General features: G+C 40.1%; 8 protein-coding genes across 8 annotated transcripts; 4 read left to right on the top strand and 4 right to left on the bottom strand.

The window, feature by feature from the left end:
- Nucleotides 1-201: 201 nt before the first annotated feature.
- On the bottom strand, nt 202-2,159 carry I206_100249 (uncharacterized protein; the record flags this gene model as incomplete). Its single annotated transcript, XM_019152850.1, has 8 exons — nt 202-452; nt 511-994; nt 1,072-1,395; nt 1,470-1,597; nt 1,665-1,779; nt 1,877-1,964; nt 2,029-2,072; nt 2,136-2,159. The coding sequence occupies 8 exons, from the start codon at nt 2,157-2,159 to the stop codon at nt 202-204; spliced, it is 1,458 nt and encodes a 485-aa protein (XP_019014988.1).
- A 761-nt stretch (nt 2,160-2,920) lies between these two features.
- On the top strand, nt 2,921-4,277 carry I206_100248 (uncharacterized protein; the record flags this gene model as incomplete). Its single annotated transcript, XM_019152851.1, has 4 exons — nt 2,921-3,393; nt 3,472-3,521; nt 3,582-3,713; nt 3,796-4,277. The coding sequence occupies 4 exons, from the start codon at nt 2,921-2,923 to the stop codon at nt 4,275-4,277; spliced, it is 1,137 nt and encodes a 378-aa protein (XP_019014989.1).
- Nucleotides 4,278-4,885: 608 nt separating this feature from the next.
- On the top strand, nt 4,886-8,775 carry I206_100247 (uncharacterized protein; the record flags this gene model as incomplete). Its single annotated transcript, XM_019152852.1, has 3 exons — nt 4,886-5,422; nt 5,480-6,415; nt 6,469-8,775. 3 exons carry the CDS (start codon nt 4,886-4,888, stop codon nt 8,773-8,775), a joined length of 3,780 nt encoding a protein of 1,259 aa, XP_019014990.1.
- A 193-nt stretch (nt 8,776-8,968) lies between these two features.
- Nucleotides 8,969-10,083, bottom strand: I206_100246 (uncharacterized protein; the record flags this gene model as incomplete). The annotated part of the gene is made up of 5 exons (XM_019152853.1): nt 8,969-9,120; nt 9,191-9,307; nt 9,413-9,761; nt 9,840-9,945; nt 10,016-10,083. 5 exons carry the CDS (start codon nt 10,081-10,083, stop codon nt 8,969-8,971), a joined length of 792 nt encoding a protein of 263 aa, XP_019014991.1.
- Nucleotides 10,084-10,381: 298 nt separating this feature from the next.
- On the bottom strand, nt 10,382-11,578 carry I206_100245 (uncharacterized protein; the record flags this gene model as incomplete). Its single annotated transcript, XM_070202161.1, has 4 exons — nt 10,382-10,633; nt 10,685-10,803; nt 10,859-10,977; nt 11,022-11,578. The coding sequence occupies 4 exons, from the start codon at nt 11,576-11,578 to the stop codon at nt 10,382-10,384; spliced, it is 1,047 nt and encodes a 348-aa protein (XP_070058262.1).
- Nucleotides 11,579-13,514: 1,936 nt separating this feature from the next.
- Nucleotides 13,515-14,836, top strand: I206_100244 (uncharacterized protein; the record flags this gene model as incomplete). Its single annotated transcript, XM_019152855.1, has 4 exons — nt 13,515-13,745; nt 13,798-13,919; nt 13,973-14,546; nt 14,609-14,836. 4 exons carry the CDS (start codon nt 13,515-13,517, stop codon nt 14,834-14,836), a joined length of 1,155 nt encoding a protein of 384 aa, XP_019014993.1.
- Nucleotides 14,837-15,058: 222 nt separating this feature from the next.
- Nucleotides 15,059-18,907, bottom strand: I206_100243 (uncharacterized protein; the record flags this gene model as incomplete). The annotated part of the gene is made up of 6 exons (XM_070202160.1): nt 15,059-15,457; nt 15,537-15,706; nt 15,786-17,564; nt 17,628-18,246; nt 18,315-18,722; nt 18,797-18,907. 6 exons carry the CDS (start codon nt 18,905-18,907, stop codon nt 15,059-15,061), a joined length of 3,486 nt encoding a protein of 1,161 aa, XP_070058261.1.
- Nucleotides 18,908-19,350: 443 nt separating this feature from the next.
- On the top strand, nt 19,351-22,455 carry I206_100242 (uncharacterized protein; the record flags this gene model as incomplete). Its single annotated transcript, XM_019152857.1, has 4 exons — nt 19,351-20,247; nt 20,311-20,332; nt 20,390-20,511; nt 20,572-22,455. The coding sequence occupies 4 exons, from the start codon at nt 19,351-19,353 to the stop codon at nt 22,453-22,455; spliced, it is 2,925 nt and encodes a 974-aa protein (XP_019014995.1).
- Nucleotides 22,456-22,988: the final 533 nt, after the last annotated feature.

The following is a 22,988-nucleotide window of genomic DNA, read 5'->3' as shown; positions in this document are numbered from 1 at the left end:
GAGAAGCATATAGCAGATTTTATATTAGATTAAATCCAGTCTCATAATTTACGTTGTGTGTACATCATAGAGTTAAACCCTGCGAGCAGCAGATTGCAATTCTATGCTTTCCCAAGCGGCAGACTGTGCTTCTTCAAATCGCAGGGATCCGAAATGCATACAGACTGACATGGATCGAATTTTGATATCCTGCTATCGTATTTATACCATGCTTAAGGCATCTTGTAATCCTGCAACTTCCATAACTCCACCTACTAAATGCAAACTACCCGCTACCAAAACTTGCTTTTGTCCTAAATCTCTAACTATTTTAATCGCATGTTGTATTGATGCCACTGCATGTACATCTTCAGGATTAAATGATGGATTGAGTTTGATCCATGAATCTCTTAAAGCATTTTGCGTTATCAAGTGAGATAAATCATTTGGATCTATAGCTTTAGCATCCAAATCTATTCAAAAAAGAACAATCAGTTTAGACTTTTATGACCATGAAAGATGGGGACTTACCACTTTTGAAATGTCCATCTGTATATGTCACATTTGTACAGAAAATTATTGTATCAAATTGTTTACCTAATTCCTCTTTACTTATTCCCTTCTTTTTCGAACCAGTTTCTAATAATTCATTTAACAAAGATTCTCCAGCTCGTCCACCTGAACAATTGAAAATCAAAACATTTGGTTTTTTTTCTCCATCAAATGCCCATTCGGCACATGATCGTAATGATTCAATGGTATGAGCTCCATCTAATAACCAAGTGATCTCTCCTTGTTTCACTTGTTGACATCTTCCAGGCCATCGTGTCTCGGCTAATGGCTTAATGAATGATTCAGGAATTATACGAGAGTCGGTAGGAGAGTTGAAAGTGTATTTTTGAATCGAAAGGAATTTCGAAGATAATGCTACGGCTAAAGATGCATTAATTAATTGATGGGCACCTGGCAGACCTAATGGTGTAGAAGGAATCGTTTGTATCACTTCGAAGGGAGCCTACAATGATTATCAGCTTAAATATACAAAAGCAGATATTTTCAGACCGATGATACATCGACGAGAGGCTTACTTACCCCATTTTTCTCCGCTACTTCATTCAGAACTTCGCCACCTTGATCTTGCACAACGCTCAGAGCGGGAACGCCCTTCTTGTATATACCAGCTTTATTTCTCGCTATTTCCTCGATCGTATTACCTAGTACAGCAGTATGGTCTAATCCTAAACTTGTAATACCGGTGACAATAGGTTTAGGTACGATATTTGTCGAATCGTATAATCCACCAATACCAACTTCAAGTACCGTGGCTGTTATTCTCTCCGATAGGAATACATGGAAAGCGAGTAGTGTGAGGAGTCGGAAATAGATCGGAAATTGGGGTGTTTGGGGTGTTAAGGCCTGTCATAGCCCAAGATAATTTAGCCTACTCAATCGTCACCGGAATATGTAATAAGGCGAAGAGAGTAATGTACCTTAGGATCATTCTCTAACTTTTCCCATACCTCGAAGAAATACTTTGCGAAAGATTCTTCTGATATTGGTTCACCATTTATCCTTATCCTTTCTCTTACAGCGCACAAATGAGGCGAAGTATACAATCCTGATCCATGACCCTCATTAGCTCTTGATTGAAAGACTTCAGATGAGGAAGGACGTGAACCACTGACCTATTTTTCCATTTGGTATATGTGTTCTCAATATTCTCTCGGTAAAAGCTGATGTTGAGCCTTTACCTTTTGTTCCAGTTATATGTACCACATTAAGCTGATTGAGGTCGTCGGGCTACGATTATATGGACATGGGTTATGTGTCAGCTACTTGTCCCGGATATACTTGGTATGCAGGTGATACTAGCCCATCATGCAGAGTTTAGACTCACCTTATACCCTATCTTGCGCAGGTAGTCGTGCATCTCTGCCACGGCATGATCGTTGAGTCTACCGCCAGATTTCCGTATTGCCTCGATGCTATGTCATTTGATAGAAATTAGTCTAGACTGATCGTACAGATTTGTGGCTTATCGATTCTTACGTAGCAGCATTTGATTGACAGGTATTCAGTAACGAGATAGCCTCCTACTCAAAAACGTAATCAGGTCATCACTTTCAGTATAATTAGAAAAAACAGATCAAACTAACAGAATAAGTCTTGCTTCTCGCCATCTTGTATAAAATCGAACTTAGCCTCATGAACGGTGTTCAGTATTTTTTTCGGGATGAGAGTCAACTTTTCAACTATTTATACTGTCATATCTATGTTAGAGCTACACGAACAGCAACGGTAAGAATCAGTTTAACAGCTAGAATTAATTGTCGTGATCGAATCGTTATCTTTATCAACCATACCAAAACCACGTGATACAAACATGATGTCTCATTAATTGCCCATCTTAAGCTTTCTCCCAGGAACCGTTCAAAACAAAACAGGGCTACTCAATTAAAAATTGAAATTATCCCGAATATCGAATCTCGAATTAACAGATTCCAAATCTCACTATTGTGATTTTGGAATTCCTTTATAGGTGAATATTCAGTATGCTTAATTCCATATTTTCCCTTCAGGTCTTTCCCTTTGGCTTGTTATGCAATACGAAGATCAACTGAATACGATTTTCAGTAAAACCGAATGATGCGTCATGTGTTGATAACGATTTCGGGATTCGTACTGACCTTTAACGAATATAGTATAATTCATTCGTACGTTGAATGAAGGAGATCCGTGATGATTTATGAAAACTTTGCTTTGCTTATCCATATATATATATGATAAATCTCAGAGCAAGATCATAGAATGCGTCTATCATTTGTTCACACTGAATTTCATTGATAATTACATTAACATTAACCACGTTCATTCAGCACTTACCTGAATAACTTTCCTCGCAGTTCGATAACACTCAACTAGTCGTCTAGCGATACAACTTATGTCTAGCCACAACTTCTCCATACCTCCGAGCCGAGAAATCTCCCAGACCTCTACAGCTAAAACCTCGACTACCGACTTACTTTCTAACACGTGCAATTCTATGAAACGACCATCCGATTCGATCTGTTCACAAACTACGAACCACGAATCAGCATCCCAAAGTCAAACAACAGAAGATCAGGCAGGTGAATGCGCCCGTGACTCTGGAACATATTGGGAAGGTAAAAGACAAATTCGAGAAGCTCAAGACAATGATGGAAAACTATGTTGCGACAATACCGAAACAGTTGTGGATGGTGGCAAAGGACAAGTGTTTCAAGAGAAATCAGATGATAACGATGTTTCATTAGATACAAAGAAAGTAATTTTCCCTCCTTGGAAGAGACAGGATAAGTGGTCAAGTTGGATGAGTGATACCGTAACTGCCAAATCTTTGGTATTTTGCTTGATCATGCAAGCTTTTGCTACAGGGTGAGTTTCTCTTCTTTAGTCGATACCTTTCGAAATCATACTATGAAAGGTTGTTCGCTGACCGAAAGTGCGAAATAGTATACTGGACGCTACGACTTATCTTGATTTCCAAACTTTCGCATCAAATCGTGAGTTTCTTTCTTCTTTAGTGATCGACTCAATGAATACTCAAGATTGATTTTAAATAGAAACTGGTAACACTATTCTTCTTACCGTGGCTATTGTCAAATCATCAGGTCATCTACTCCTTTTGACTGGTGTATCATTCGCTTCTTTTCTAGGCGCAGCTTTAGTTTTCGGTCATATAGGAAACTTTATTGGTGAGTAGAAATGTCTTTGAAATGGTTTTTGATTTTATGGAAAGATTTAAAAGTATCCAAGCTGACAAGATAGATTGATTAGGCGTAAGAAGACGAATATGGTTATTAATGAATGTTACAGCTCAAATAATATTTTTAATTTTATCAACAATTTTTTTATCATCAATAGGACCAATTCAAACTAGATTAGGTGAAAAACATGAATGGGTTATAATTTCATTATTTGCAACAATGTCAGGTGCACAAGTAGTTTCAGCAAGACAAGCTTCAATTCAAGAAATTCCAACTGCACCAATGACTTCAAGTTATGTTGATTTAGTTTCTGATAAATATTTATTTAGTGGATTTAAAAATAAAAATTCAAAAAGTAGAAATAGAAGATTATCTTATATTTTATCTATGATAATTGGAAGTTTTATTGGTGGAATAATGCATAAATATGCAGGAAGTTGGATTGTAGTTTTAGTTGCTATTGGATTTAAATTAATTGTTTTAGCTCTTATGTGTATTGCTCCTTCAGAAATCTTGGAAAAGAAAGATAAGGGGAAGATAAGTGTCTGTTAGGTATATATGATAAGAAGGTTTTGTGTATTTGACATTATTGTATTTTGTGATTTATTGTATTTTAATACCGATTCAATCTTATATCATAAATAATTTTAATGTAATTTATCGAGTAAATAGATGTCTAACAATTATTGTTAATGAAAAGGCTGGGGAAATCCTTAATTTGTAATGAGTATTACGATTGTCGCATAAATGACCTAACGCAAGGAACGCGTCTCGTGGTTTATGCAATTCAAAATGTCAACGACATTACGTTCCTCTTACCTTGCAACGAGAGAAAACCCTTTGTTTACAATCTCCTCTTTGGTTCACTCCATCTACGTTTTCCATTGTTCTCATTCTGAATAATTCGCACAAAATCGCCTTTGAATCATCAGTGACACAAGAAATGCCTTGTTGATCATTGTTCAAAACCCTTCCCTTCACTCAAAGGTGCGGCCTTCCTTGTCATCGCAAAATCGAATTCGTCAAATCAGAAAACATTCCTTTCACTTTCTTCCAGGTTAACGACAACTTGAAGAACTGGTAGTAAAGTCTGATTGTGAACCCACGGAAGCGGTGCTAATCACAAAGCGCTTCTAAGAATCTTTACTGAGGATAGACACATGACCTCAGCCGCCAAACCACTTTCACTGTCCTCAAGAAGCTCCTCACAGCTCTCTCTTGACTCACACTTATCTAGTCCGAGAAAAAGATACGATAATACTCCTTCAAGACCCTCACTACACAAGAATGGTACGAAACCGCCTTCAGCTATTTACTTAGGTGAAGCTTCTTCCGCAATCACAACAGATAATCGGAACTCTGGAGAAGTACATCATCATCAAGGTGAAGATCCCCCTTCACCCCACCTTAGGATGTCAAGTGGATTCGCGAGCGTGAACGTCGGTATTGGAAGTCCCAAGTTAGACTTTGGTAGGAGAGATTGGCCAGGAAATAGTTATAGGCGGAAAGAGGGAAGTTCTACAGAGAATTCTCCTGAAGTTGTACAAGACGGTCAAGTTCAGCAACAGCCTAGTTATGGGTTAGTAGATAAAGTGTCAGGTCTACCGAGTCCTCCTGGAACGGAAAGTGATATCGCTGCCCCTATGAACGGAAAGCTTAGTACTACGGTGCCGCAAAGACGGTCTTCGCCTGTAAAGGTGAGTGACAACTGTCTAGTAATCGATGACACGAAGCTGACTTTTCACCCGGTTCAGGCATCCTTGTCCACATCAAAATCCCCTCCAAAAAGTTTTCGCCGCACGTCATCCACAGGATCCGCCCAAGTCCAAACTCATCGTTCGACTTCCCATTCAGATTCTTCCACGCATGTACCCGACTCGCCTAGATTCCGTACTAGTGCACTACGGCCAAAACATTCCCCATCCCTGTCCATGTCTCGTTCAGGCTCATCATCTTCCAGCTTGATAACTAGTCCTTCTATGGTGGCGGATAAAAGTATCAATGGATCATCGTCGATTAGGCGAGGATCAGCTGGAATGTCAAGGACTAGCAGCCATTCTTCCAATTTGAGTATGAGTGGGAAGTCCAATCTTTCGCTGTCTCCACGTAAACCATCACCGCTAGATGTCAAGCGAGCTAATTCACCTGAAGAACGCATATCATCTCCTGAAAGAACAGCCAAAAGGCTACCTCCCGTGAGCGCGGGTATTGAGAATCTCAATGGGAAACGTCATTCAAGGCGGGCTAGTCGAGACCTGAGAGAAGAGGTACTGGAGGAGGAACCAAATATTGGTAGCAGTAATATGTCAAGATCGAAATCGCAGGGCTCGGAATTAGATGACAAGATTCGCGAAGCAGAGGAAAGAATAGCGCAAGCTGCTTTGGAACGCAAAAGGCGTTCCGTCGATGTGGACAAATCATCGACTCCTTCTCGACATCCTATAAGGAGGCATGATTCGTATACACGAATAACAGGATCGCCTTTGGCTGCGTCTACATCTTCCGGTCTGCGACGGTCTACACCACTTTCTTCGGTCCAGGCAGAAGTACCTTCAGAGATATCGAGCAGGGTTGACGAACCCTTCGATACACCTGATAAGGGTGACAAGGATAGGGAAAGGAGCGGTGGAAGCAGTTCCAGCAGAAAGAGGAAAGGATTGCCTGCCGAGTTTAGAAGTAGTAGTAGCCTTGTGAGTCGCTCCCTGGTTCCACGAAGGCTTCGAAACTGAGTTCTAAGATGTAGTTCACTCCTTCTCCGCAAAAGCCCAAAAGTAGTGTGCCCGATGACCAACCTGGCTCTTCTCGCTCGGCTCGTCTCAGACAGTTCATCGATTCCCCGTCCGACTATCAGTCTGCTTCACCGATCCCATCTAGATTCTCTTCTAATTCCCGTCGATCTGGTGAATTTGAAATTATTCCATCGCCTATAAGGGCTCTTCGCCATATTGAAGGTTTAGAAAGGTCATCTAGTCTTAGTGTTGCGCGAGAAGTGATATCCGGATATTCCAGGCCTAACTGGAGTCAATCCATATCCGGTTTACCTCGAGCAGACGAAGAGACAGATTACAGGGGTTTACCTCGGGACCGTTATCGGTCCGAGACTGTTTTAGGAGGATCACACGACCGGTCATACCAGTCAAGAATCGGAGAGGGAAGAAGAGGAAACAGTACCTTGGTTAGTGAAAGAGACCTCATGGCAGCCTCAAGATCTCGGTCAGGGGCTTTAGGTCCTGGTGATTCAGTATCAGCCGTTGGAGGTAGAAGTGAGAGGGCTGAGGCAAAAGATCCGCTAGAGATGATTCGGAGGCTGGAAGAGCAAAGAGCTGAGTCGAAACGAAGGTGGGATCACATGCCAAGACCAGCTACCTCAATGTCAAGTATGCGGGACGCCTACAACAATCCTCCAAACAGCGCTCCACTAGATGGTCTTCGACATCGCAGAAGTTTAGATCAAAACTCACCGCTCAGTCCATCATTCGCCCGAGGAGGGGCATCAAGGTTATCCCTTCGAGCTACCGGCGGTCCATCCACTGAACCTAGAACTATGAGAAGTAGGACATCGCTGGGAGGTCGATCCTCTACAATTTTTGAATTAGCAAACGCCTCAACAGAGCATGGCAGACTACTTTTCGAAGCTTTCAGGGTATTAGAGTCAAAATTAGGGCAAGAGATCTCAGCTTGTGATCCTGACTTATTGCGAACCTTCCATTCGGCAACTCGCACCAGTGAGAACATAAACAAGACCCTCCGACACGCGCTTCAGCTGGCTTCCCAGATTGCTATCGACGCAGAGTTGGAGGATCCAATCAGAGTCAAAGAGAAATACTCAGATCTTGCTTCGTTACTCAAAGAAGCTGGGAAGGCTAGCGAACAAAACGTCAGGGATATGACTAGAATCATGTTGGATCTACCCAAACTCATACGGACACAGGATTCGTCAGTGAAGGATGGAAGGAATGGGATGACCTCCTCCACATCTGCGGAATTATCGACCTCAAGATTAAGAAGATCGGAATCTGCTATGTTGAAATACGATCCCGTCAAACCTACAGGCGTGATGTCACAAGATCGCCCAGCCAGGAGATGGCAACCTGCTTCACCAGTGAATCACATCGACAAATCCCCTTTACAAAGTAGATGGTCTACGGATACTCCTCGCCGATCACATGATATACTGCGATCAAGTACATCCATTGGAGATAATTATTCGCCTTTATCAAGATATTCCAGTCTTCGAAATAGTCAGCGCGCAGACGGTGACGGTAGAGGCGAGTCCTCTAGTGGTATCAATGAGAATGGAGGTACTCGAGCAAATTCAACAGTATCTTCATTGATGTCAAAAGTAAGATCCATGACTCCCAGAAAATCACTTGCAACGCCTTCAAAGTTGGATCTGTCAACTATAGAACAATCCCCTCCTGCTCCACGATATTCTCCTACGAAATCGTCTTCGCCTGAAAGAGAAAAGCCGCAGCGAAATTTACTAAAAAAGAAAGTTAGCAGTCTCAGTACGAACACGGTCAAAGGTATATCATCAAATTTCTTACCAACCACAGCGGGAGTTAAGCCTACTACTGCTATAAGTCAAATTACAGCTGGCGATTCTTCTCCGACAAAGGATTCTATTCAAAATCCTAAAGGAATTTTAGACGGAAACGAACCGAATTCACCAATGAGTAGATTCAGTTTTAATTCTCAAAAACAAAGGAAATTATCAATCTCAAGACAGCCTCAAAGTAAATCTCATTCAAGAAATGGAAGTGGTGAATCTGGAGATAATTTCACAATTGGTAGTTATACAACTTCTGAATCTGGCGAATACCGTCAATCACAACATCAACAAAATGATGCTGGTCAGATTGAGGATGAAGAAGATGGGGAAGATGCTGTCACTCATCTTGCTCAAAATTTAGCTCAAGTTGCTAAGATCCGAGACGATCGAGGTTTTGGCGGTGCTTTAAAAGATGAAAGGGAAAGGGAAGACCCTAAAAGACCTAGTCTAAGCGATAGATTCAGAGCTAGTTTGAGAAAGTCGAGTAGAGTTGAGTAAAAAGATTTGAACAGATCGTAACTTTGGTGAAAGTGAGAAGAATGGTTGAAACACCACGATCATGAACTTTTAGTATAATCTTCTAATATGCAAAATGTACCATGTCACTCTGAAAAAGTGTAGAGGGTTTCAAGGGCAAATTTCCATTTCGATGCATATATCAACAGCGAGCTAATCGATTGTCATCATACATCTATGAATAAGATCTGTCACCTGATTTAGTAGTTCCAGTTGCGAAACCCATTTGTCTTTCCATTTCAGCAGCTAAACAAGCATTATCTACAGCAATAGAAACCATATCGAATCCTTGATCAAGTCTTTGTTTAGCTACTTGACCATTTGGACCTAAACAGTTTGAATGATAACAATTAATATTATTTTACAATGTTCACGTAAAAAAAAATAGGTAACTTACAGAATATAGCTGCTGTTTTACCAGCTGCATGAGCTGCTTTAAGTGTTTTAGCAATTGCAGCTTCATGTTCATCTCCACCAAATTTAACATTTAATTGTTTTGATAGATCGAATGGACCTTATTGAAATAAAAATCCATAAGTTTTAGCTTGAAAATATATTATTCGAATTTTGTAGAACAAAAAACGAAAAAAAAGAAAAAAACAAAAATACAAAAACATACCAATGAATAAAACATCTAATCCAGGAACTTTTGCAATTTCTTCAACATTTTCAATACCTTGTCTTGATTCAATTTGAACAATTACTAATAACTTTTCATCTGCTGAAGAATCATATTCTGAACCTTTACAACCAAAAACTGGTGGACAAAACATTGGTCCATAACCTCTTGAACCAATTGGAGGATATTTTGAAAATGAAACAATTTTTTTAGCATCTTCTGCATTATGACACATTGGTGTCATTACACCTTGTGCACCTGAATCTAATGCACGTTTAATCATCCATTCTTCATTCCATGGTACTCTTATAATTGGACTTGCTCCACCATGAGTAATAGCTAGACATAACTATATTAAAAGAAACAAAACCTCTTTATCAGTATCTTCTCTTTTTCGCCTAATATCAAAATAAAATTAAATGCTCACGTCAAAGTAATCTTTATCGGTAATTGCTCCATGTTCTGCATCAATCAATACCCAATTGAATCCACCTGTAGCAAGTACAGTAGAGACTGTACATGCTCCCGGTAAACTATAAATTCAACCCACGTTTTAGCCATAATTCTTACTTTATCATTTCCCAATAAAGGTCATATACTCACGTGCACCAAAATCCAAGACCCTTCTTTTGAGCTTGAAGATCGTTCTTTAAATATGTTCTGGATTCCATCTTATTCGATATTATATAATCTTAGTGTATATAGTAGATGACAATAAGAAAAGAAGAAGAAGAAACAAATGTATATGCATTCTTAACAGTATCTATATCTAATATAGCCTAACTACAGAAACTCGGCAAGTATACGGCAGCTGTTTATCCCGAACTCGGTACACAAAATTCGGTACTTTACCCGAACCCGACAATCCTTTTATATCTAGGTAATCGGCCCGGTCCAACCTGACCCGTATTCACCATCATCACCACTATCACATTTCCTTCGCCAACATGCATAAATTGTAAATGTAATCTATGGCGTTTCGGAGACTTCCCCTACAATATCTTCTTCCTCCTCCTGCTCACCGTTGGTAGGCTTGATCATTGCCTTGTGCATATCAATTTCTCTTATACCCAAACCAGCAAGGAGATAAACAACACTCAAAATCACGGCACATAGGAAAACAGCATGTAAAGCTTTTTGGTAGGAGGCAATAGCGATTGATTTGAGAGGTTCAGGGAGATATCTAATTGATGCCGAAGATTCTCGAATAGCAGCGATAGTCTAACAAATCAGATCAGCTTGCTTCTCAATTCTCAACTCTGATCGACACACCTCGTCTGCATCAGGTCCACTGATTCTAGCGCTGAGTTCTTTTTGTAAGATCGCTTGCGCGAGAGCACCAGACAAGGCAACTCCCAGAACTTGTCCGATAGTTCGGAATACATATGATACTGTTGAATGATAAGCATGTTCCTAGACTGGCTAGACTGGACCACGGATACTTACAGCTGGTAGCGATAGCGACGTGCTCGTGACCGACATCGGCTATCAAAGCAACGATAGTCAAAGTGGTGACTGATCCCATAGCAAAACTTGTGAAAGACAGGTTCGTCCATAACATCCACCTTTGGCATTCTATTAGCACTGCCTTAAGATAAATTTGACTTACTCAGAAGAATTCCTATTCCAAGTTGCAATTAAAATAGCTCCAACTACACCGAAAAAACCTGACCAGAAATTCAACCAGTAATACTTTTTGGTATGTCTAACGACAAAACCGCATCCTAATGATCCTACCATCCCTGCAATTGAATTAGGTATAAGATGTGCACCAGCTTGTGATGATGACATTTGTCGAACAACAGTAAAAAAGAGGGGGATAGTATAGATCTGTATGGTCAGCCAAATCCAATATAGATCAGAACTCACAAGTGCAAATTGCGCCATGGATATGGAAAAGTTGTTAATGGCTACGCTAACCGCGGTTCGTCTGTTGAGCAATTCAAAAGGCATCACAGGCTCCGCTGCCCATTTGAGTTCTACCAGAAGGAATACTACGAGCAGGACACCACTGGTTGCGAAAAGAGCAATGATGATGGGGTCTGACCAATCGTATCCGTCTGAAGCAGTCGAGTTTGTCTTGAGAGAGACAGCAATGAGAGCAGCTCCTACCCAACCAGCAAGTAAAAAACAACCTAAGAAGTCGATTCGTCGGAAAAGCTGCATTGGTGTTTGCCTTTTTATAACGGGGGTTGCCGCACCAGAGGAAGGGTCGGAAGGGATGGTGTATCGGACATTGGAATAAACCAGTATGCAACCAAGCAATAAGATGGGAATCTACGAGTTGTCAGCAGGATCACTTGAAATCAAACTCACCTGAATGCCAAATGCCCACCGCCAGTGCAGGTAATCATTGATGATTCCTCCGATTGGTGCGCCAAGACTACTCGATCAGCATTTGCTCGGATTAACACCAAACTCACCCCATACCGGCACCCTATATACGACGTTAATAGCGGATCTATTCGAAGAAGAAATGTATTTACGAAAGCAAGGTTCCCAAATCCTTGGTATATACCTCGATGTGTACTATGATTCTGGATAAGTAACGTGCAAATCCTGATTGTCTTTGGCACTCACATTGGTACAATATCACTCATAATTGTACTTGAGACTAATCTTCTGTCAGTCATATTTTGTCAAAATTTGGCTCACCTGTGCTTAATCCCCCGCCGCCCATTCCGGCCAAAGCCCGTGCGGCAATCAAGAATTCCATAGTTGGTGCGACAGCGCATAGAAGGTTTCCGGTAGCTGTGCTTGTTAGCAGGACTCGGCACTGTTCGGACTCACTAAAAATGGCTAAAGCCAAAAGGATTGAAGCTTGGCGGCCGACGATATTGCAGAGCCGACCGTAAATGGGTGTCAAGCAGCACACCGACAGCATACTAATTATCAGCCTAACCCTATAACAATCAGACTCACTAAGAGGTTCCAAGCCATGAAGCCATATTGGTCGCTTTGAACGAGGATGAGATAGGACCAAGAAGCGTAGCGACTAGGATATGTATGAGTAACGGTTGACGATAGGAAGTCGAAGCGAGACGACTTACCGACAGTCCCATCGAAAGCATTCAGAAAGCCACACACCCACATGGATGCACACTGATGGTTAGCTGAGTATCGAACAAAGGTGACTTACCAGTAGCCAGAACCTGTTTACACTCAAGCCAACTTTGTTGTAAGATAGCTTATCGGAATCCACCGGCAAATCCACCTTCGGAGTCGAAGCATAGTTGCTCGAATTTTGAGATTGGAGCAGAGGCCGTCTTTCAGCTGTCGCCATTGTTCAGATAACCAGGTCTATAAGAGACTTATACACAGATGATCAACAAGGAGAGTCAAAGAATTGAAACTTTGAAATTGCTTATCTTTAGAAATCTCGCTATCGGAAGAGCGTTTAGAGAGAGTTTTGACTTTTTCCCTTACAATTCCGCTATCGGCGTTCTCCACATCGGTCAACTCCGAGAGTAGTCAGAATTAAAACAAACAGTAACCGATGGCACGTGCACGTGGAATAACCCGAATCTCGTATCTTTCGGAATAATAAGATATTTTCGAGCACGTCGTCTGATATATTTTGTTTCCGAATTTCTTTCATCATCATCTTGATTAGCGGGAAGATTTGTATTTGCTCAATCGTATTTATACGCATTACGAACTCTCATAAAAACGTCAAAATGAGCATCGACTCAATATGTCAATGAATTTACGAATTACTATTAGGTCCTATTATGCGATGGTGTTCGTCATTCGGACAGGCTGAAAGTAATTCGAATAGACAGGAGATGTATATGTATAGCGAAAATGAGTGAGTATATAGTTGTCTCTTTCCGCCATCCTCACCACAAATGTGATTGCGCTTTTACCACTACCAGAGAGCAGTCACATCCCTCATCATTTCCTCTTCGATTTCACATTGAGTTATTGCCTAATCTTCACCTTCGAATTCTACAATGAATATCTTGATTGACGAAACCGTCCATATTTCTAGGAAGAATATCCGCACGTCCCGCATCAGTAGAGGGTTGATGAATCTCTCACCTGCATTCTTTTGTAAGTCTAAGAATACCTTGGAACGTGTGTTGATATTATAGCACTCAATATGGGTACTGGTATCGTTTCCATTCTACTATACAACTTCCCTTATCCTGCCAAATGGCTCAAAAATCTTGGTATCGCAATCTTCGTATTCAACATTGCCCTTTTCGTGGCTCTCTTGATTGGGAATGTATTCCGATATATACGCTGGAAAGGTTTATTCAAAGCTACAATTGTCAATCCAAGTGCAAGCATGTCATGGGGAGCTTTTCCCATGGCTTTGGCAACCATTATTGTAAATTTTTGTTAAAATTGTTGCTAATAATCCAGCTAACAGAAATAATTAGAATATGATTTCTCTTGCATGTGTCAAACAATGGGGAATACATTGGGCTAGATTAGCCATCGGATTATGGTGGATAGATATAATCATTTCAGTGATAATTAATATTGGAATGTTATTTATAATGTGAGTTTTGTTTTGTTTTGTTTTGAAATTTCGCTTAAGATATCATTGATCAGGATTACAAGACAAACACATACTATCGAAACAATGTCATCAACTTTACTTTTACCTATAGTTACAACTGTTGTAGCTGCTGCAAATGGAGGTATAGTAGCTGAAGCAATTTCTCCTACTATGCCAGATACAGCACGTTCAATTATAATTACATCATATATTATATGGGGTACAGGTGTTCCATTAGCTTTTTTTATAATAACTATTTTTCTACATCGAATTATAATTCACGGTATACCAAATTCTGAAGCTCTTCCAAGTCTTTTTCTTCCTTTAGGACCATGTGGACAAGGTAGTTTCGGTATAATTATTTTAGGTAAAATGATTAAAACTTTAGCTTTTGAAAATAATTTAGGAATAAATATAAATAATCAAGATAAATTAATAATATCAAATTCTATTTATGCTGGAGGTTTAATTACTGGACTTATACTTTGGGGATTAGCATTTTGTTTTTATATTTTAGCTACAATTATAATTTTAGATTATATTTGGTTTAAAGATCAAAATTTTTTAAATCATCAATCTTTTAATATATCATTTACGTCATTTACTTTTCCTATAGGTGTATGGGCTGTGAGTTTTTCCAACAATTCTTAAAAAGAAATTTGTTAATTACTTTATTAATTTATGATTAGACTGCATCTCATTCACTTGCTGATGAATTAGATTCAACTTTCTTTCGAATTATCGCCACTATACTTTCTGTACAGGTAATTTTTCAATGGATATACGTAATGATTTTAACAATTTATAAATTGATTAACGGGACGATCTTTGATGCTAAGGAATTAAAAGAATTTCAAGATGGTATACCACCTCGTAGATGGTCAGGATACACCAAGAAGCAGAGCTTAAAGCCATGATTAATTCCTGTAATTTGTACCCTGTTCTGTATCTTATGTAAACCATTAATCCTTAATCGCAGACACGTGCATGAACCGATCGACACTATCATGACTCTTGACTCTGACTTCCTTTAGGTCTTGAGGGTAATAACATATAACATTGAAGTTTATTGCATTGCATGCATGATATGAGCACGACAAAACATCAGCCGTGGCTGTTGGAAAGCAAGCCGGTACAATCTACTCCTTACCCCTCCTCTTCTTACCATATTTTCCTTCAGCAGAAGCTTCATCTCTCTTTCTTTTCAATCCTTCTTTTTTGAACCTTTCTCTTTTTTCCTCTTTCAACTTTTCATTTTTCTTTTCATCAATTACTCCAACCTTTTTTCTATGTTCTTTACGTCTTTCTTCTTGTTTATCTTTTCTTCTTGCAACTTTATCTTTCTTTAAAGTTTGAATTTGTTGTAAAAGAGTTATAGCTTTCTTTTCTTCATCTGTCATTACAACTGCTCTACTTTGTAAATAAGTTTGTTTTGTTTGAGGTTTTAATATTTTTGTTTTTGATGCATATGGTAATGATGCTTCTAATTTACGTGGTACTTTTAATGTATTAAATCTTCTTGTTGTTCTTTCAATTGGCTACAAGTCAAATCAAAATCAAATCAGTAACCAAGTATGAAAAAAACAGAACCCGGAAAAAAAGAATATAGCGACTCACTTTGTAAGCTGAATTAATATCTAAAGGAGTTTTGATACCTTCGTCTCGACGAATTTGACCAGTCAATCTCATACCTTTCCAATCACCTTTATCTGCTAACAACAGTGAACAAACTGGATTATACAGTTTTTTAGGTTCAATAGAGTACCAAGCTCGTAAAAATACAATATCTATTGGAAAAGAAATAAAATTGTCAGGTTGCTCCTTAAGAAAGTTCTACCGACTAATAGTCAAAAGCTAAAAACTCACCTCTCATCAAAATCTTATCTTCGAAAGTAGCTCTGAACGCTCCTTCAGGTTTATTTTGTGCCTTTTTAACTTGACCTCTAATTCCACTAACGGTCTTTATATTTGCTCCTTCAAATTTAGCAACTTCCAATTGACTATTAAACATATCTTTAATGAAAGCAGTATTTTTAAATATCTTATAAGGTACACCAGTTAATTTAAGTTTCTTGACAATTTTAGTTGATCGATCAATATCTAATACAACACCTGTTGCTGAAATTCTAAATCCATTTGATTCTTCACCTAAAGAATTGAAAGCGCAGAAACCTGTATTTGGGGTTGAAACAGGACCATAAAATGTGGCGTAACAATGCATGTGTTCAGGAGTATATTTCAATAATCGATTTCGAATTGAATGATCATCTAAATGATATATCGGTAATGATTGAAATCTTCTCCATCCTAATGAAAATATAATTGGATTATTTGTTTTAAGTGTTCTAGTAAACCATCTATGTCGTTTAATTCTAACAGTTAAATAACCAAACCTTTCTTCAGCAGCTAAAAGACCTCCAACAATGATTGGATAAGCAGGATTGAAATGTTCTATTAATTCATAAGGAACTTCTGAAATTTCCAATCTAACATACATTCCTGATCTGTAACCTTCAATTTGAGCTCTAGCATCAATATCAATACCCGCAAATTCATCTTCGTTAAGTTGACGTTGTTTTGCCATTTCTGATTTTTGTTGATCGTAGAAATCCATTTTCTCACCATCCTCATCTTCATCATCATAAGTTTCATCAAATTTAGCCTTAAGTGCAGCTTGCTTTTTGGCTGCTGCGGCGGCTCTTGCGGATTCATGATCACCAGCAGAAGGTTTGACTCCAACGTATGGTACTCCATCTCCATCATCCCCTTGCTCTCCATCGGCAGATCCATCTTCGATATCTTCGAAACCTTCACCTTCTTCTTCATAAGGATTTCCTTCAGCATCAACCTCTCCAATAGGACCAGATATGAACATATCTCGGATAGAGTCTAACATATCTTCATCATCCCATTTAGCTTTCAGTGCCTCACTGTTGACAATTTCTTTCACTTGATCGCCTTCATCCCCTCGATTCTCTTCTCTAGATACGTGGAAAAGATCATCTTGAGCCATACGGGAAGATTCAGCGTCAGCCGATGAAGGTCGAGTTTTTCCAGCTGCAATTTCTTCAGGAGATAATTCAGATCCGTAAACCAAGGTCATAAGATCCCTTCTACGGCCCATCCTCTCGGCAAAGGATGTAGCGGCTCTATCGGACAAATTCTTTTTCCATTGTGGTACGTCTTCATCTTCAGCAACCTCTTCATTGAGACTCTCGGCAATATCATCGATCTCGTCATCATCGAAGTCCTCGTCGTCGTCGATATTGACAATCTTTCCATCTTGTTGAAATCCAGTTGCAAGTTCTAGATCATCATTCTCAGAATCTGAATCCGCATATCTAACATCCCCTTCCTCGTCAGACTCCTCATTGAGACCATCTACTTGCCCTTCTGTATCGTCATCATAAAGGTCTCCTTCCTCGTCGCTACCGTCTTCTTCGTCGAATTCATTATCGTCTGCACTCCCAAGCATAGGTCCGCCGGACCGTGGTACTGCTGCTCGCCTTGTACGCTTTTGACTGACTTCGAGCGGGGCGGAGGAGTGACCGAACAATCGAATCTCAGAATTCTGAATGTTATCGGCAAAAGTCCGGTTGGTATCCTGTAGGTCCATGACCATCTTTTCACCTTCTCCTTGTGGCGCTATAATGGTGGGGTGAAGAGAGTTAGCAGAGATACACTTGTATGCATGTAAAATTCACTCACCATCTCCTCCTTTCGAGAAACTTCCAGGTACGTTTATATACACCGCATCCTTGTCATACATTACACCCCCTACATCACTCATTGGCGCATGAATAAGTTTTGCTTTTTCACCCATTTTCCTCCTTCTTTCACTCTCTAAAGTAGGTAAAGGACAGGGATCAGACAGTCTTTCTACGTTTGACACTTCTAGATCACCTGCTCCAGGTATATGTATTTTAGCATTTCTAGGTGGAAGATTGGGTCCTCTCAAATATCCATATAACGTGATTGTCCTATCGATTTTAGGGTTTTCTCGTATACGCTCACGAGAAGTCATGTCTTGTATTCGATCTGCTAAGAGATACGGATGTTGATTTCGGAACACCAAAGGTCGAAATTTCATCACAGAGATGAATCTTGACAAAAGGTTGATTTCTGCGTCGGGGTATCGCCCATTCATCACACCCGACAAGGAGAAGAGTTTTGCTCCTTGGTAGATTTCAGTCCAGAAACGGTGCTTCAGTCGCTTCTTAGTGTCTTTCAGAGTCGAAGCTTTCTTGATTAAATCCAAATGAGTGAGAAGACCGATAACTTTTGGGAAACCGTGAGATTGTAATATATTCAAGAATTCAAATGTTTCCTGCATGACCCAAATACGAGATTAGTTTGATCCATCGACGTTTTCTATATACAAAGAACCATGCTCACCATTTCGAATCCAAAACTACCATCTATCATCAATAACACCAGATCCACAACTTTACCTAAATCAATCATTGAATTCAAATCATTTCCGCATTCTATAAAAGTAATCCTTCTAGTCTTTCCCGATACGACTGTGATAGGGCCTTGAGGGGAATTTAGATTATGCTTGGTATACCTCCTTACCAAAGATCTAAGTAGAGTAGACTTTCCTACACCTGGAGGACCTACTAGTCCAACGATGATTGGTGGTGGTGGTAATTTCCCTTCATCCATACCTTGACCTTTGACCGCTGTCACTTTCCTCTCTTCTGGATTACGATTGACTAACGGGACATGTAATCGTTTTTGATCCTTTTCTGCTGTTCTTCTTGCTGCTCTATCTGCCGCCCTGTAAGATGTATTGGTGAAAGCCTGACCGAGTATTGCGAGTTTGATCAGCTATTTTTATAATCTAATGGGGTCAAGCAGGTCATCTATACACTCACCTTGGGATTGAAGCCCTTGCCCCCTGACCTGTCCACTCCATTGGCAGCATCCTTTTTGGCATGCTTTGTACCTGCAGAAGGCTTATGATGGACTTTGTGTGACTGCTCCATCTTTGAGATACCTGCTTCTCTCACTACTTCTGAACGATCACTGTTTGTAAGAGTTGACTGATCAACATATATATTCTCAAAATATTTTGATAAACCTTTGGACGGCCAAGAGCGAATTCTGAAATATCATTAAAAGGTCACGTGATAAAAGAACAAAACTTGTTCCTGGCTTAATATACTAAATGAGGGGTATATATTATTTATCATATTTATATGGTGTTACTAGTAAAATCCTCTCAAAGGGAAAGGAGCGGCGGCAATTACCTTTTTATTCGTCTCGTGTTTATCCATTTGACCACCAAACATTGAAAAATAAAAAAATAAAAGATTAAAGTCACGACACGACACGAAACCACAAGACAGGCCTCCACTTGACCTGTCCACCTCATTCGACTAAGAGATCATATAAAAAGGTCTTTGTGGTTATAGTATCCTAATCAAAAATGACTTCAGGTCAAGGATCAAAGGTACCACCTATAAAATTAAAATTATCCCTCGGATCTAAGATCAATTCTAATACACCACACACTCCTACACCTGGACCTTCTACACCTACACCGATCATCAAGTTGGTCAATAGAAAGGGAAAAGGTACAACACCGCAAGATGACGACCAGCCAGCGACGCCTTCTAACAAAGCCACGGAAGGGATTCAAGCGAAGAAGAGAGGTAAATCAAAGGACTCGAATATTGATGATCATTCCACATCCGTCTTGATCTCTGAGGCAAGTGGAAATGGAATATTATCACTGAACGAAGAGAACCATGCTGGACCTTCGAGAATCCCACTGCCTGAGATCCCTTTAGCTGCTCAGCTTCCTGTAATGGAACAAAAAAAGTTAGGCGAATCATCAAGTCAAGTAGCTCCCATGACACCAACTTCATCATTCAAACCCAAGGTCGCTCGAGGAAGTCTGACAAAGAAGTCAACTCCTCGGACAAATACCAAATTAGCTTCTGGCTCAGCTAGAAGGTCGACAAAGTCAACGGCAAAAGTCAAACCAACTGCAATACCATCAAGGCTTTTCTCCGAGTCAATCATCTCTACACCCCTCAAGACTTCTTCTGTTCCACCTTTTGATCAGTCCAATTTCGAAACTCCTACTGCCAATGACAGTCTCAACAACTCGGAAGCTACGTCTCCAGATCCCCTTTCCGGACCGCCAAGTCCATCGGCATTCAATGACTCACCATCAGTTGGTACCCCTCATGGAGAATTAGGGTATGATGATACACCGCAGACGAGAGGGCATCGGACCGGTGGAAGATGGATGAGAATCAAGAGGCCGTTAAAGGAACTGGCGAACAGGATCCTGGTGGAAATGAGGAGAAAAGATGATGTGAGTCATGCTTTCCTTCTGATCTTTTCTCGCTACGACCGAGCTGATCACATTCGTACATAGTATGCGTTATTCGAGGAACCAGGTTAGTGATCGACTCTATAACCTTTCCAGCTCGTTGCTAACGTTCAGTCTTCTGCAGTCGACCTAGAGGCATTCCCGGATTACCTCGCTGTGATCGGTGGAGAAGAGAAAATGATGGATATGGGAACTATGCAGAAGAAAATTGATAATGGCGAATACAATAGCATTGATCAGATTGAAGTGAGCGAAAATCTTCATCTCCTCGACTGCCTGTTTGAAGCTGATCATAGAACCTTTAAGTCTGACTTGCACCTTCTTGTGAATGCCGCTCAAAAATTCAATCCACCCGGGACTATTCCATACAATGCTGCCGGTCGTGTACTTACTATCGGCTTGAAGCATATCGAAAGAGCTAAACCACTTGTTCTGACACCTTCCCCTTCACCTTCACGCGACTCGGCCACACCCTTCGGCAGGAGGGGATACTCGGTGTTCTCGGGACGAGAAGGCACTGCTGTCGCGGAAGGTTCAAGACGTATTGAAGATTTACCACCGACGTCCTATATTCCTGAGCAAATGCTTAATTTTCCGCCTAATTCACTTCAAGCTTTAGCTATAGGATGGAATTTGAATGGAGGCAAGAGGGTTCATGCTAAGAGGATAGTCAGAAGCAGAGAAAAATTTGGAGGTAAATGGAGGAACTGGGAATGTGATGGTACAAGAGATTTAGCTGAAATGGATGATGTCGCATCTCTACTCGATAATTGGAGAATACCAGACAATGAGAAAGTAATAGATTGGAAGGGGTTGAGAAGGCTAAAGAATGACCAGGGATGGTGGTATGAAAGTGATACGACACTGAGTGGACCTACAACAGTCCCTGGGCAACCTTCAATCCCTTTTGCACCGTATGCTCCTAGAAGGGATAAAATAGTTGAAAAAGAAAGGAACGTCAGTGATTATGGTATCTATCCAGACATAGATGCGGAAGTCAAATACATACGAAAAAGAACTGGATTATTCGCAGAGAATGAAGATGAGATACTTAGTGAACACCTTAGACCGCTTAGTTCTAGAGTTAAACAGAAGGATGCCACAATGCCCCAAGCTCAACTGGTCAATATATACGAGAACCCCTATCCGCTTGGTAGGGATTCAAATGATTGGATCAGAGAGATGATCAATGGAGGTGATGTCAAAGGTGAAGCTTATCTCAATAGTATACAGAGATTTGTGCGGGGTGCCATGGAGGGTGTGAATAATTCGAGCTCCAATGAAACCACCACCGATGGTCCGCACGTCAAAGTTGAGGATCAAACTCCGGTTTCTGATGAAAGATCGGGATCAGAGGCGTATCCATTAGATCAATACGTATTGGAGAAATACCACGATGGTTTATTATATAGCAGGTCGGCTCCTCGTAAGGTTGTTCTAGACATTTTACAGGAATTGTCAAAGCCTCTTGAAGATCGACCAGAATATCTAAAGACTTTGTTGAATAACTCTTACGCAAAGATTGCCCTTGACAAATTGACATTGTCATCCAATCCTATGGACATTAAGCCTTTACTGAGGTTGGAAAATGATTTCCTTCATCAGGGAATAGGTAGTGGAGTAGGGAAGAATGGAATTAAAGAAGGTTTAGAATGGGCAGGTAAAGAAATAGAAAGGCTGAATAATGATCTCAAAATCAAGCTTGAGCAGCAAGTCGCTTTAAAAGATGAAAAGGATAGTTTGAAGAGAAAACGAGATGAAGGAGTTTCAATGAATTTAGATAATATTATGGAAAGTAAAAAAATCAAACTGGACCTAGCTGAACCAATATCGAACGCTTCATCTCCTTTATCGGCGGCTCCGGACTCACCTAAATTATCATCTGCAATCACTGTTCCTAAGGCAAATGATCAAAATGTTCAATCGTCAATTACTCCGGCGTTGGAGACCAAACCTGTAGAAGATGAATTACGCTCATTAAGATTAGAATTAGTAGCATTATCTAAATTTTATCCTTTACCCGCTTTAAAGAAAATGAGAGCTCATGAAGCTGCTAAATTACTTCCTGCAAATGTTAGAGGATTAATGACTGTTCCAGAAGATTTAGAACGTTTGAAAAGAGATGCAGAAAGAATGAGAGGTATACAAACGACTCCAATTGGAATTGGTAAAGGTAAAATTGGGAAATAAGCGTATTGTGAAGAAAAGAATTTAAGGACAATCATTAGTGTATACATATTAGATTCATTGTAGATAAATAAATAAATCATTTGTATTTGTAGGATGTATATAATATTGCATATATGTAACACTTTCCAATGGATTTAAGCGAATAGGTGAATGCGCGAAAGTGGCACTTTTGAGTATCATTATTTCCAAGGGTAGGAAATGTGAAGAGATTGATGCCTTTAGTCTGGTCGTGGCATTCCGGCAAGGCATGGGGCAAGAACATATAAAAGAGATAAAAAGGTTGAAATGAATGGTAAGGGAGGTTGAGAAGAGGGTCCCAATGCTGATAAAGGGCTAAAAGATAGTTGAACACGGTTCTCTTTACTATTGATCGCACGGACCATGCACTTTGTTCGTTTTTATAAAGCTTGGACATACACCGCGGGTTTTGCGGATCAATCCGTAAAACAGAGCATCATTCAACAATGTAACAAGTATATATATCACTCTAATAATCACGAATCATCTTTTTCTCTATTCCCATTTCAACTCGA

Source organism: Kwoniella pini, chromosome 1, assembly GCF_000512605.2.
Source record: "Kwoniella pini CBS 10737 chromosome 1, complete sequence".
Taxonomy (NCBI): domain Eukaryota; kingdom Fungi; phylum Basidiomycota; class Tremellomycetes; order Tremellales; family Cryptococcaceae; genus Kwoniella; species Kwoniella pini.
The sequence above is the reverse complement of the archived record's forward strand: the minus strand, read 5'-3'. Positions and strand labels throughout refer to the sequence as shown.